Source organism: Monomorium pharaonis, chromosome 7 (genome assembly GCF_013373865.1).
Source record: "Monomorium pharaonis isolate MP-MQ-018 chromosome 7, ASM1337386v2, whole genome shotgun sequence".
Taxonomy (NCBI): Eukaryota; Metazoa; Arthropoda; class Insecta; order Hymenoptera; family Formicidae; genus Monomorium; species Monomorium pharaonis.
This window is the reverse complement of record NC_050473.1, coordinates 13,636,374-13,649,747: the sequence shown is the minus strand read 5'-3', so window position 1 is coordinate 13,649,747 and position 13,374 is coordinate 13,636,374. Positions and strand designations below refer to the sequence as shown.

The window sequence follows — 13,374 nt, the reverse complement described above, 5'->3', positions numbered from 1 at the left end:
GTATGATACGAGCTGGAAATTGCATTGGGGCACCGGCAGTCAAGCCGGAAGCGCGAGCGTTCGCGAATCGGCGCGTATTCGGCTTACGAAGCTGCAGCGAGCCTTCGCCTTTTTCGCATCCGCGATATCGTATTATATATATTATTTTCGAAATAATGACGGGGAGTCCTCCCCTTCCTCGCCTTTTCTCATCCGCCAGTCCTGAGAGAATCTCTCGCTCTCGTCTTTTTCTCTCTCCTTCTCCGTTCCCTGATGACACAGATAACCCTCGCTATCTCGATTTTTTTTAACCATCTCTCGAACGAAAAGTGCCGGTCGAAACGATAAGTGCACATCGTGTTGCATCGGCATCCGTTTCTCGCTGGCCGAAAGAGAGAAAGAGAGAAACCCATCTAACGATATAAACTCGATTACGGTCGTTAGAAACGTTTATTGAAGCGTTTCGCAATCGAGCGGTCTTTCCGTCGCTCGGCGACATTGGCGTCTTCGCCGCTTTTCGAGGTCGTCGTCTGGAACTCGGAGAGCTCGAATGGACCACAGGTATCGCCAATTAAAGCGGACATCAACCTCCGAACGATTATGCTCCTGTAGTCTCTCGTCACATATACGATTATGAAACTATAATTGTATAACTATATAGACACAGAACATGGAAGCTCATTTTATGTTAAAAATTTAGTAAATATAATTATAATTTTTTAGAAAAAGTTGATTAGAAAAAAAATAATAAAAGTCCCTACCAGTCATGTGTTTCCAAAAGTATGCTTTTTAGTTTGATTAGTAGCATAAAATTAAACTCCTGATATATTACGCCCGGATAATTAGTTTCGTGACTCTACGTACAGTATATAGTTTTTTGTTTTATTTCATTCTTACAGTCAACTCATCGTTTCAATCGATCTAATTGATTTCTCGCATAATCAATTGCATCGTTCAATCGAAGTATATTCTTTCGCGGAGCGAAGACATATCTATCGACAAACTTCGCATTGGATTGTTAACGAGATCGGATAAGAGGCGGCAATAAAAAAAAACCGTGTCGGATCGCGAGGCGCGTGGATTTTATCACGTCGCGTGAATTGACATTTTTATATTCGAAACTATCGCAAATGATTCGACGTCACGGAATTGCTTAACAAATGAGCGATGGCGATAATTATTTATGTATACGTATACATCGACGAGTCATTATTGCTGTACGATTCTTCTTGTTACGGTGAGTAAAAGTCAAGCGTTTTTTTTTTTTAGGGAGCTCAAAGTGGCCCGCTTGTTGAACATTTTACGCTCTTTCGCGATCTCCCGCCGATTTAATTAGAGCGCGTCGAAGGACGCACACAGTCACGTATCGTAAAGGCTCATAACATAGCTGATTCATCACGCCTTGTTTCTTTCTCGAAACGTACACATCGGCGTGACCGTTGCACCTATTAAACGATAAGGATGACTTCAACCAAGCTCCCCGGTTAACTACTAGACACATCGAGTAAAGAGCCGGCCTACACACGCCCTTCAGGCAAATTTGTCAAATATGCTTACGCAAGCACACTCGTTAAGCATACATACCGAAATATGTAAATGACAAGATTGCGCAGCTATTTCAGCTTGTACATACAAGCGACTTCATGAAAAAGCGTTGCGATTTACTTGAATCTAATTGGCTCGTTCAAGCAAAATTGGAATGGCATGGCAAACTCAAATGAGATCAATCAAAAGTTGACGTTGCGAATAAAAGTATTATGTTGAAACATATACACAAAAGAATTGTTCTTTAATATTATTTCTTCTATATTAATAATGCTGTTGCACAAAAACAATTATAAATTTTTGTCTTCTTATAATACGATTGCTTCTTAATCGCTTTTTTCTTTCGTTAGATTTTCAATTTCTGTCCAATTATATGGAGTAATCCTTTAGTATATATATTTCGTATATATAATTATTAAAAAAAAATTATCTTGAAAGCTTGTTTTATTGGCGTAATCAAATCTTTGATCCAAAATTAATTCGTGTTTGAAACAATTCAAGAAGACTTGTTATGAATTGACTATCGGATATTAAATAACGGAGGAATAAAAAAGCAATAGCAGAGATTTATTCTTCCTATTTCGACAAAGGTGAGAGATGGATTTTATTCAGTTATTTAATATTTTTTATTCTACATGGGTGCCTGAGAGATAGAAAGCAAGATCGTAGAAAGCAAGGTTAGAGTTATACGAATTCGTGTCGAAACGCAGTGAAGTTAACCGCGATAGCGCGCCAACACACACGTGCCGTGTTCGCGACACGTAGGACAACAATGCGATAAGCAGGTACACGATTATTCACGACCGCGATTTTTTTTATCACGCGCGATACAATCACGCGAGTGATACACGTCGCATACGCGCTTATCGGCGTCGCGTTATTACGAGCATGTACGAAACGCACACGGGGTGTCTGCGTCTCACGGGGCGCGCGCGTGAGCGGAAAACGTATTATCGATGAATTCTCAAAGTCGAGAACCTAAAAGGGAGAAGATTGTTATCGGCGGCGGATTCGGTGGCGAACGCGCGACGCTACCGTCGCCAGTTTCCGGCGCCGGCGCCAAGTACCTCTCCTCTCCCACCCCTATGTCGACCGTGACATCGGTGGTTTCCGGATGTCGCGTGCTCACCCTGCGTTGCGCTAAGCTAGCCAACTTCATGTGGTAGCGACGACCCGTCGCGTTTCGCGTGTGTATACCTGTGTATGCGCGCGCGCGAGCGATACACGTGTCCGTTCGACACGCGTCAGCGAGTCCTACGTTTCATTCTCCCCCCTTGAAATTCGCGGTCTGATGGCACAGGAAGGTAGACGGCTGAGACCGAGATCGAACTTGCATACGGACGTGTACATCGACGAGGTGTGTGCACCGTGCAGGTGGCTTCCTTTCGACGAGAGTTATCGATCAACCAGTGTCGCGACAAGGACGACCATCGGCCGACAACCACCGGCCGGCGCAGCGTGGTGCGTGATGTACCGGTTCGTCGTTGGAGCCAGCTAGAGGTCAGCCACGCCGAGCAGAAGGTCGCGGGGAGAGGCACACACCGCTTACGGAACGACCGCGAGTTCGGCCGTGGCAGCGCGACTCACGTCCATCGAGGGAGAGAGAGAGAGAAAGAAAAACAGAAAGAGCGGGTAATAATTGCATCATCGGCATTTTTCTGAATGAGAAATCGACGCGGGTCGTTGGCGAGTGGCGCCGACGCCGACGCCGACGCCGCAGCCGCAGCCGCACGCTTCGCGCATCACGCGAGAGTCGGACTACCACCTCCGCTCACTTCCCACTTCTTTCTACCCTCCTCGGATGATAATCCTCCACCCGACTAGATTGCGGAACTGTTGGATGTTGTAAGCGACAACCGAATGATCGAACGGCTGCGCCCTTGTTAATCGGCGAATCGGCTTAATCAAGCTATTAAATTGCCCGGAATGAGATGATACACGCGATCGACACGGGTATCGAATATCGCGTCGCGCGTATCATTATCACTTGAGTATTAGTGTCGACGGAAGTTATTGTACACTCTATTGAACGCACGACAATGTAAATACGCGAGAATAATTCGATCTCAAGGACCCTTATTGTAAAGGGGGGGGGGGGAAACGAAACTCGACGAGTATCACATTAGCCACGAACTCGCGCGTGTTTACATCCTACATTTGCCACCGAGGAGTTCACAGCCCACGTCAACATAACATTATAATTTGTAGTCAACTTCATTATCCGCCTGTATGTCGCGGCACTCCATAATTCTTGCTTTCTGAAACATGGAACTGAAGAATAAGATTCCGGTTCTTTTAAGATGTTAATTTCGAAATTTACGTTTAGCCTTAGCTAGGATCATCTTCGAGAATGAGAGCTTACGAAAGTACTTCAAACTCTTCGCTAGAGAACATACATTATGTATGTGACAGTCGATCGGAATAATGAGAAAGGAAGGGACGCGAAGGACGCACGTAAGAAATCTGCTATTAAATGACGGAAACCGATGAGATAATACAGGAAGGCATGTGCTTGTTCCATTCGTGAAACAAACAGCGGGTGTTTAAATACATGCGCGCCATTGAAACGCGAAACGCAACGCTTGTATCGCGCGAGCAAATTGCACGAAGCGTTATTCGATGATGTACGCGACATGCGTAACATCATATTTGCGGAAATGCACGCAACTAGACGCACGTGTGCACCACATTTCTGACCTTAAATCCCATGTGTATACGCGCAGTTTTATTCCTTATGTAAGCACTGACGATGCCCGCGACGTGTGGCGCAACATATCATGGAATGTATCGTTTGTTTGTTTGCTAATTAGCGGTGCCTTCGCAACAATCTTAATGGAAGACTAGTTTGTACGCGAAGAACCTCGTCCGAGAATAGTCATTACCGAGAAGTTCTCCGTGAACCGATAAAAAAAGGAATATGCCATTGAAGTAGACGCAATATGGTGGTGCTGCTCGAGGTACCTTTCTCTTCAGCAAATTATGTTCTTAAAATATCCTTGTATTTATAAAGGATGTGTATATCGGTGGAACTTATTTCTATGCGAATACGCAAATATTGGATTTTCCATTATAATATACGTATTGTACGCGTATATGTCTTTTCCTTTTTTTTCTTTGCTTTTGCATGGTAATTTTTTTCTGTATTTTATATTTTATTTTAGTTTCCAAGTATTGTACTATATCTTTCTGAAAATTTTGTATATAATGGTTTCAGCAGGACCTTGAGAGGACCCTAGAGAGATAAATAGCGATATCTATCTTTCTATACACTTCTCTTGTATTCAGATAGATGTGATAGGATCAAGAGATACCTCACAGAAAAAGAGAGAGGGAGAGAGAGAGAGAGAGAGAAAGAGAAACAGCATCGATTCATCTTTCATTGATTCGCACACTTTGAGTCTGTGTTTAGCTCAAGTGAAAAATCAAAAGAGGCTGAGCAGGGGCAAACACCTTTCCCGTCTTCGCAGCGCGGCGTGGCGCCCTTGCAAGGACAGCAACCTTTTCAATGTGCTACAGCTCGCATATTTTTAATCCATTCTCCGTTACGCATTCTATCAAGCCAGATCTGGTGAACTGTTTTCGAAACACGTTCGCATGACGACGAATTTATCTTTACGATTTGTCAAATGAATTGTCCTTGCTAAAAGTAAGTTTCAAGTATACAGATCGATTCTGCGAAGGGTTGTGTCCGTCGCCGGAAGTGATACCGTCTACAATACTTCCATCGAGAACAAGAGAATTATCTGCCCTTATTTCAGAGAGATAAAAATCCTACAGTTTTACAATTACTCAATTATTGAATTTGAATTGGACGAGACGAATAAGGCAAGAGAGACACGAGAGTATTCTATAGAATTTAGGTGCCAGAAAGACACCTTGATTTGTCTCGATTCGGCACGGAGACAGATTCCTCTTTATCCTCTCGTCTTGTCGTCTTGTGTTTCTTTTCTTCCTATGTAACTTTTCTCTTCGGAACGTGATTCCCTTCATCGGCCCCGTCCAGCGGAAAAGGCAATCGTTAAGACCTGTCCGATGGATTTGCATAAAGCGTAGGTACGCAGAAGGAGAAAGGAACAGCCGATCACACATCTAAGGAACGTAGCTGGCATCCTTCGTGTTAAGCAAAACTCGACCCAGATCGGTCGATTGATCTTTTTTTTTCTTTCTTGCGCGCGAGAATGCGGGTTACGCGGTTATGCAAATCTATCTAGTATTAGGCACCTTTGCGCGATTCTTCACGACGTATTACGCTTATCGAACGCATATCTCTTTAATTGACACATCTGGAAAAAACCAGCGAGTACACTGAAAGTTTGCGAGCCAGTTTGAAGTGGGCGTTCTTGCACGCAACCGCGCTGCGCTGCAGTTTGAACAGGTGAACACTTCTGGCATTGAAGGAATGCCATAGATGTAAATGCCAAGCGGCGTTTACTTGTAACAGGATCTCCATTGTCACGTGTTATCCACGCGGAGCGTGGAAGCAATTGTAGATAATACGCACGACAATGTTGACTAAATGTGAGGGTAACTTCCAGTTTTCATCAAATGTTCACCATAGTTGTCTTGATTTATTTGTTTACCGATCATACTTTGCGTACTATAATTTGCATTGCGTTTATCGTTCAGGTCTCTTGTGAGCCTCCGACAGGGGACTGTCAGATTGTTTGCTTATTAGCGGTGCGGCTAATGCAGAGCGACGACTTCGGCCGAGACACCGTTTCTTCTCTCTCTTTCTCTCTCTTTCTCTTCGTTCCATTCGCACTCGCGAGAAACCAGTTGCGATTTTTCACGCAGTGGGAACTAGAAGCCGCTCCTTACTATAAATAGCCTTCGGGTTTCGCACTGAGGCCGACGATGTCGACCTCCGACGCGGCGGCGGCGACGGCGGTAGCGCAGCGGTGGCGGTGACAGCGCGGTGGCAATGTCTGGGCCGGTATTATTAACATGGCTTAACAAACATTTCTATCGCGTGCGAATAATCGGTTACTTATCTTTCAGTTAAAAATTTTTTTACGCGACAAATTGATACTTGCAGAAAAGAAGAGTGACTCGAAAGAAATTGCTGTATATTAACGTGTATGTATGTATGCAGGTACACGTACGAGAGAGAAAGAGAGACGCGAAGAGACGGAGGGAGCGAAGAGGATAGAGAGCCAGTGCCGATCTGCATTTTTATTGAGCGAGGAGAGCCCTTCTGTCGCAGGCGACCGATCGAGTGTCTTCGCTTAAGAACGAAAGTACGAGGCGACGACCAAATTTGGAGCGCATAAGATTAGAAGCGGTTAATTATCGAAACGGACCTGTTTCGTACGCAATTCATGCGTCCTTCGCAAATTTCACAATACGAGAACCGGAGACAGCAAAATGATATGCAGTTGTATCGCGGTTTCATATCCTTTTGCAAGAGAATTTATGACTGTTGATAAATATTTTAACGCGTCACGTAATACGATTCTGAATGCAGGATCTGGAAGGGAGGCTCGGTTGGCGAGTATATACGTAGCAATCAGGATTACTTTAGCTATGTAGTACATCTATCGAGTCCCTTGATAACGTAATCTTATCGAGGGAAGTTATCTCTATTATTCAAACAAGCCACTGTCTTTTTTGCCTAGTTTGAACACTATTGTATCTTATTCGTGAAGTCCATAAATTATCAACTAGAACTAGATCCTGCGAAGGTATAAAAAACATTGCAGCACCGCTGATGTAAGAATTAGGCTAACGTCGAACCGACGAAATTTTGTGGCGCGTAAGTTCAAAGAGGACGTAAACAAAGTAGTATCTTATTTCCGGCTTCCTTGTTTTATTGCTCTGTAAGTTACGACGTGCTTTAACTCTTGGAGCGTCCAAAATAGGATCGAGACGTCGCCACAAGCGCTTTGAATGATTTAAAATTGTCAAGAATAGTAGTTAAAAGATAGAACAAACAACCGAATACAAATAGCTCTAATTTCGTTGACCGGTTCATGCTTATTGGACGCATTCAGCAAAAACAGACGGGTAGGAAACGGCCTGTTATAAGGAGTAACATTGCGGCGAGCATTGTATCCAGCGTGCGAAACGCCAGTACATACGACGGACCGATCAGTTTATTCGCAGGCGCGCTTCTTCTGACTCCTTGAGGGGGATTCGAATTTGAGTGTGATTGACCTGAGCGAGAGAGAGAGAGAGAGGGAGAGAGTCTGGTTTCCCTCCCTTTTTACTTTGCCTGGCGAAGAAGACTCGCCGTCGGCAACAGGGGGACGTGTTGGGTCACATCCGATTTTGACAAATCGAGATCCGCCTCTATGCAGTGGGAAGAGAGAGAGAGAGAGAGAGAGAGAGGGAGAGAGAGAAAACAAAAAGGGAAAAAAAATTGCCCTGAACCATTCCCGGCACCGAGTGCACCGAGCCGAATCTAGCTGGCGCGTTGAAATGACGGACTGGGGGAGTCTTTGGTGAGCCGAGTCGTGTCGAGTCGAGTCGAGTTAAGCCGAGTTGAGCTGAATCGCGCCTTTGCCGTAGCGAGCCACGCCGGACCACGCCGCGCTGCCGGCTGAAGCATGTGGCCAGTTTCCGTCCGTCCTTGATGCGCGCAGGATTGTGTTCCATTGACTAGTGTGGACTGTGCGCTGTGCGATAACTCATCCGTTTGGATTTTGAAAAAGCCGCCTGAAGACGCTGTTCTTCGTCGTCATTATCGTCGATTACTTGTATGCAATCGGTGCGTTATCATACACCAATGTAAATTACATATCCAGATAATACAGATGATATTTCGTATGCCCTCGTGCGATATCGCGACTTTGTGTTAAAGACTGTGCTCGACCGTTACGTTGTCGTTGTCGTTATTGAGTATTCAAGATTTTTTTCAGTTGTGTTATACATGCTCAAAGAGCTATCTCATAGTCGGAATATTAATTTGATGTTAATCTGTGTTTGCGCTTTAGCGAGAAAATCTAATACCGACGCGAAAATTAACAGAAATATTAATTATTTGTGTTATAACAAAATTACTACTTATTATGACATTTGATTTTGATTTGTGTGTCCAAGAATTATACATAAATCTATATTTAAAAGAGAAATGATACGAGATGCGCAGACGTATCGTGAGGAAAATATAATTTTATAGAGGAATTTAGTATGAGTAATTTAATGAATAGTAAAATTAAAAAAAGAAGAGAAATTGACAATATAATAAACGATCGATTGGCGAATAATTGACGCTATTATCCGTTTGCCGTCTTTTTTTTAGGTTCCTAATCTAAAGACAATTGTATCAATTGTATCAATAACGATCCATGTGGACGATCGTATGTTTGCGAGTCTAATTAATCTGAACGCGGGCCTCGAATGCATTAAAAGTGCTACGCATAAATGTTTGGTTGGGCTCGGTGTTAAACCTTGCGACTTGTCAGATCTCTCCCTTTCTCTCTCTTTTGCATATCATTATTACGCAATACGTGAACAATGTGTATAAACAATATATGTGTTTTGTATATATATATGGATGACGAGATCGTCAGTCTTCATTGATGAACACTTGTCACAGGAAATTATGAGTTTGAAAATTTTTAATTGTCATTTTCAAATTTTCAAAAATTTTTAAACTCGTTAATAAATTTTCTGTGATAGATTGTGTATAAGTTTTCAAGCCTATTGCGATTTTAAAAAAAGGAGTAATATATTAACAAATACTGATTAGAAAGAGATAGTAAAACGTAGAATATTAATATTTTTAAAATTAATTTTTTAATTAATTTATAATATCTTAATTTCTTTTTCAGTTCTTACAGTTTTGCCTGAAAATTCACCTAAAAGTCTGATGGAAATCCAATAAGCGGTTTTGGCCATCCTTACGGATAGGAATATCTCGAGAAGGACGCAAGTGTCTCGAGCATATTTCTCGGAGTAACATTTAAATGTTACGACAAAAGAGATAACGATGTCAGAATCAATAAAATAATATTAAAACTCGCGCGAGAGAGATCGTCCGTTACGAACAAGCTTGTTATTCGTCGATTGATTAAAAAATCTAATAGAGGGATATTTTTCTTTACACTTCTAATAAAAGCTCTCTTGTGCGTTTGAAAAATATTATAAGTACGGAAACGTAGAATACACCCAGGACGAAATGGCGTATGACGACGTTATTCTTCGTATGGGCGAGTTTGGCCGCTACCAGCGCAGAATTTATCTTCTACTCTGTCTTCCCACAATATCATGCGCCTTTCACAAGCTAGCCGGCGTATTTCTCGGAGCCAAAATGAACTCGAGGTACACAGTTCGAACAAACGTGACGATAATTGTATGTTGAATTACGAGGAATTTATGGTAAAACGAGAAACTCCTTTGCCTTAGGTGTTTACTTCCACACGAGTACGCGGAGAACGCCACATTTCACTTGAGTCAGGACGCATTAAATGCGAGTTATCCGTGGGATGACGAGCTCCGGGGATGGTCCCAGTGCATGAGCCGTGACATTATCGGTCTTGCGAATAGCACAATCATTGGAAAAGTAATTGGCAATGGTACTGAAGGGGGAGGCATCAGTGCCTGTAAGCAGTATGTGTACGACAGGAGCGTGTATAAAAGTACAACCACGTCTGAGGTATAGAATAACAATTATTTAATTGTACGACTCTGCAAAATAAGGTCTGCTTACCGCGTTTCGTCAACAATTCTTGCATGAATAAGATCCAATTAGAAATTAAATAACGATTGGAACTCGATGGAACGCGTACAAAAATCTCGATAACGGATAATAAATGTTTCTTTTTTTGCAGTGGGATTTAGTCTGTGACAAGGCATGGCTGAGAGCGACGGGGGATTCGTTGTTCATGGTAGGAGTCATGCTTGGCTCGATGATATTCGGCTGTTTGTCCGATAGATATGGTCGTAGACCAATTTTCTTCCTGTCTTTAGTCATACAGCTGGCCGGTGGTATACTAGTCGCTGTCGCGCCCGAGTTTATTTCCTACGTAATCTTCAGGCTAATTGTCGGCTCAACCACCAGTGGGGTGTTTTTAGTAGCTTATGTCATAGGTAACTAAATTATCGATATTGTTTGTCGACTGTCGTTCATAATATTTAACAATGTGAATATGAGCTTTAATTAAATCGTGTAGGTATCAGATAGCATATAAATGTAATTATTTATCTCTTATAGCTTTGGAGATGGTTGGGCCGAAAAAGCGGTTAATAGCCGGTGTCGGTTGCCAATTATTTTTCACTACCGGATATATACTCACCGCTGGCTTTGCGTATTTTATTACCGACTGGAGAATGCTGCAAGTAGCCATCACAGTGCCGAGCATTGCGTTCATGGTTTATTGGTGGTATGACACAATAGATATATTCCAAGTAACGTTTATAATTTTGAAGTCGGTTACGCGCAATTTACAACGTGATTCGATTTGCTATATAGGTTTATTCCCGAATCTGCGCGGTGGCTTTTAACAAAAGGCCGTCTCCAAGAAGCGAAGGATCTACTGCAACGTGCTTCTCTGGAAAACGGCGTAGAAATACCGAATGATACTCTGGATACGCTTCTCGATAATAACAGCGGGGATAGTACACCTGATGTGAAAAAGCCTTCGCTCTTGGATCTATTCCGTTATCCGAACTTGAGGCGGAAGAGCATTCTTTTGTTTTTCAACTGGTATGATATCAGAAATTTTATGTGTTTTATCTTTTATATTTAATAGTTTTGCGCTAATTTTGAATTTCTCGCTCCTGCAGGCTTGTCAACAGTGGCACGTATTATGGATTGTCTTGGCACGCCTCCAATCTTGGCGGTAACGACTATGTTAATTTTGTAATATCCGGGGTGGTGGAAGTACCGGCGTACACGTTCTTGATTTTTACCCTGAATCGCTGGGGCAGAAAGATTATTCTTTGCGGATGTATGATGTTGTCCGGATTAGCATTACTTGGCACATTATTCGTTCCTGCCAGTAAGTATAAATTAATAATTTTATTCAACTATTTGTAGCATTGTAGTTTTTATTTCTTCTTACATGTGTATTTAAGTAAAACTATTTGCAATCTATAAAAAAACATTTAAAGTTAATAAACTCAATTTAAAAATTATTCTATAAATCAATAAACGGATTTATTTGTTTTCAGATATGCCATGGTTAATCGTTTGTTTGGCAATGATAGGAAAACTTGCTATTACTTCCTCCTACGGTGCAATTTATATATTTACTGCCGAACAATTTCCAACTGTTATCCGAAACGTCGGATTGGGTGCGAGTTCTACCTTTGCCCGAATTGGTGGAGTTATCGCGCCATATATCAATCACCTGGTATATTACATTTATCACACTGTTTTCTCGATATTTAGAAACATAGAGACATTCAATGCAAATATGTCAATGTCCTATTATCACGGATTACATAAAAGCATTAAATTGACACATTATCTAATTGTTTCAGTCAGAAATATGGATGCCACTACCACTTGTTATATTTGGCTTTTGTGCCTTACTTGGCGGGTTAATGTCCCTTCTTCTTCCGGAGACATTGAACAAAAAACTTCCTGAATCAATTCAAGATGGCGAGCTCTTCGGAAAGTAAGTTTTTTCCTGTTTTTATCTTTTCCGTGCACTTGTTATCTCAAGTACATAAATGACATACCTATTCTAAAAAAAAACTTTATAGGAAATCATCGAAGAAAAAGAAGAAAAAGCAACAGTTGATACTCGAACAGTTGAATGATGTAGAAATAATAAAACCGTTGAAGGCGCAGGAGAAACAGAACGGCGTGCATGAGAAACAAAACGGATGACATTAATTACAAAAATTAATGTGTCGGTATTACACTCAAAATATGTATCTGATTCCCATCTGACCATACTTTAGATGTCTGCCACGTGCAGTACACGCGCCTACAGAGAACTTGGCGTAATGAATTCATCGAATTTCGATTTAAACTTTTAATATCTACAACCGATTAACATCTGTTCGTTCTTTATCGAACGATCTTAATCGAGTCCGATTGGACTAATTAATAAAGTAACAATTATTTACATAGAAACAAAAGTTAACCGTCAGAAGAAACGTACATATATTGGGTTTGCAAGAAAGTCAGTGCGGTTTTTATTCATAGATGCCGTTACATACAATATTTCGCGTTTTAATACTTTGCCATTGAAAGTAGATACCATGATGGCATTTAGTTAGGTGTCACCATAACGTGTTGCAATAGCTCGTAGATTATAAAAATTCTGCCGGCAAACACATATCATTCTCAAACGTCTAAATGTTCTTTATAAAAAATGACGGATTATGTATTAAACATTGCAACTTATCAATATACAAACTTTTGTTAGTATTTTTTACTTTGCTTACCTCCTTTACTCCATTGACAGCTGACTAAATATCGTTTATCTAATAAGGAAACCTCGCGAACCCGAAAATTCTGATTTTAAAAGATTAAAACCACCTTTCAAAGATAAAGACATTTCTACATTTTCTCAATATATCGTGAGATATAAAAAAATATTTTATACAAAAGTTTTACAGTATAAATACCTCTGTTTAACTATGCTATTAATTTTTTGAAAAAAATATTTTTTCAAAAAATAAATACCATATTTAAATAGATATTTTGTTTAATTTACGAGATACATCGAGAAAAGGCAAAAACCCTCAACTTTTGAAGGGTGGTTTTAACCCTTTAAACCGTTTATAAGCCCAAACGAAAAATTTCTAAATTCATATGTATTTACCCCTTCTATATTTATGTCAAGTGCCATTAAAATCAAAATTTTCAGGTTTGCGAGGTTCCCTTGTAAGTCAACATCTAATAAAATGTCTTATACTATGAACTTATTATTTATAATTTGGTGAATTTAATTA

General features: G+C 41.1%; 1 protein-coding gene across 5 annotated transcripts; it reads left to right on the top strand.

Moving 5' to 3' along the window:
- The first annotated feature begins 43 nt into the window (after positions 1-43).
- Positions 44-12,847, top strand: LOC105835554 (organic cation transporter protein). 5 transcript variants are annotated; one of them, XM_012678965.3, is made up of 12 exons: positions 44-540; positions 2,825-3,156; positions 6,617-6,761; positions 9,297-9,786; positions 9,871-10,120; positions 10,296-10,554; positions 10,679-10,847; positions 10,937-11,170; positions 11,251-11,465; positions 11,638-11,819; positions 11,950-12,086; positions 12,175-12,301. In XM_012678965.3, exons 4-12 carry the CDS (start codon positions 9,644-9,646, stop codon positions 12,299-12,301), a joined length of 1,716 nt encoding a protein of 571 aa, XP_012534419.1. In that variant the 5' UTR covers positions 44-540; positions 2,825-3,156; positions 6,617-6,761; positions 9,297-9,643. The 5 variants fall into 5 exon arrangements, with proteins under 5 accessions (XP_012534419.1, XP_012534423.1, XP_012534422.1 ...); XM_012678969.3 differs by lacking the exons at positions 2,825-3,156; positions 6,617-6,761; XM_012678968.3 differs by lacking the exons at positions 44-540; positions 6,617-6,761 and having other exon boundaries at positions 2,705-3,156.
- Positions 12,848-13,374: the final 527 nt, after the last annotated feature.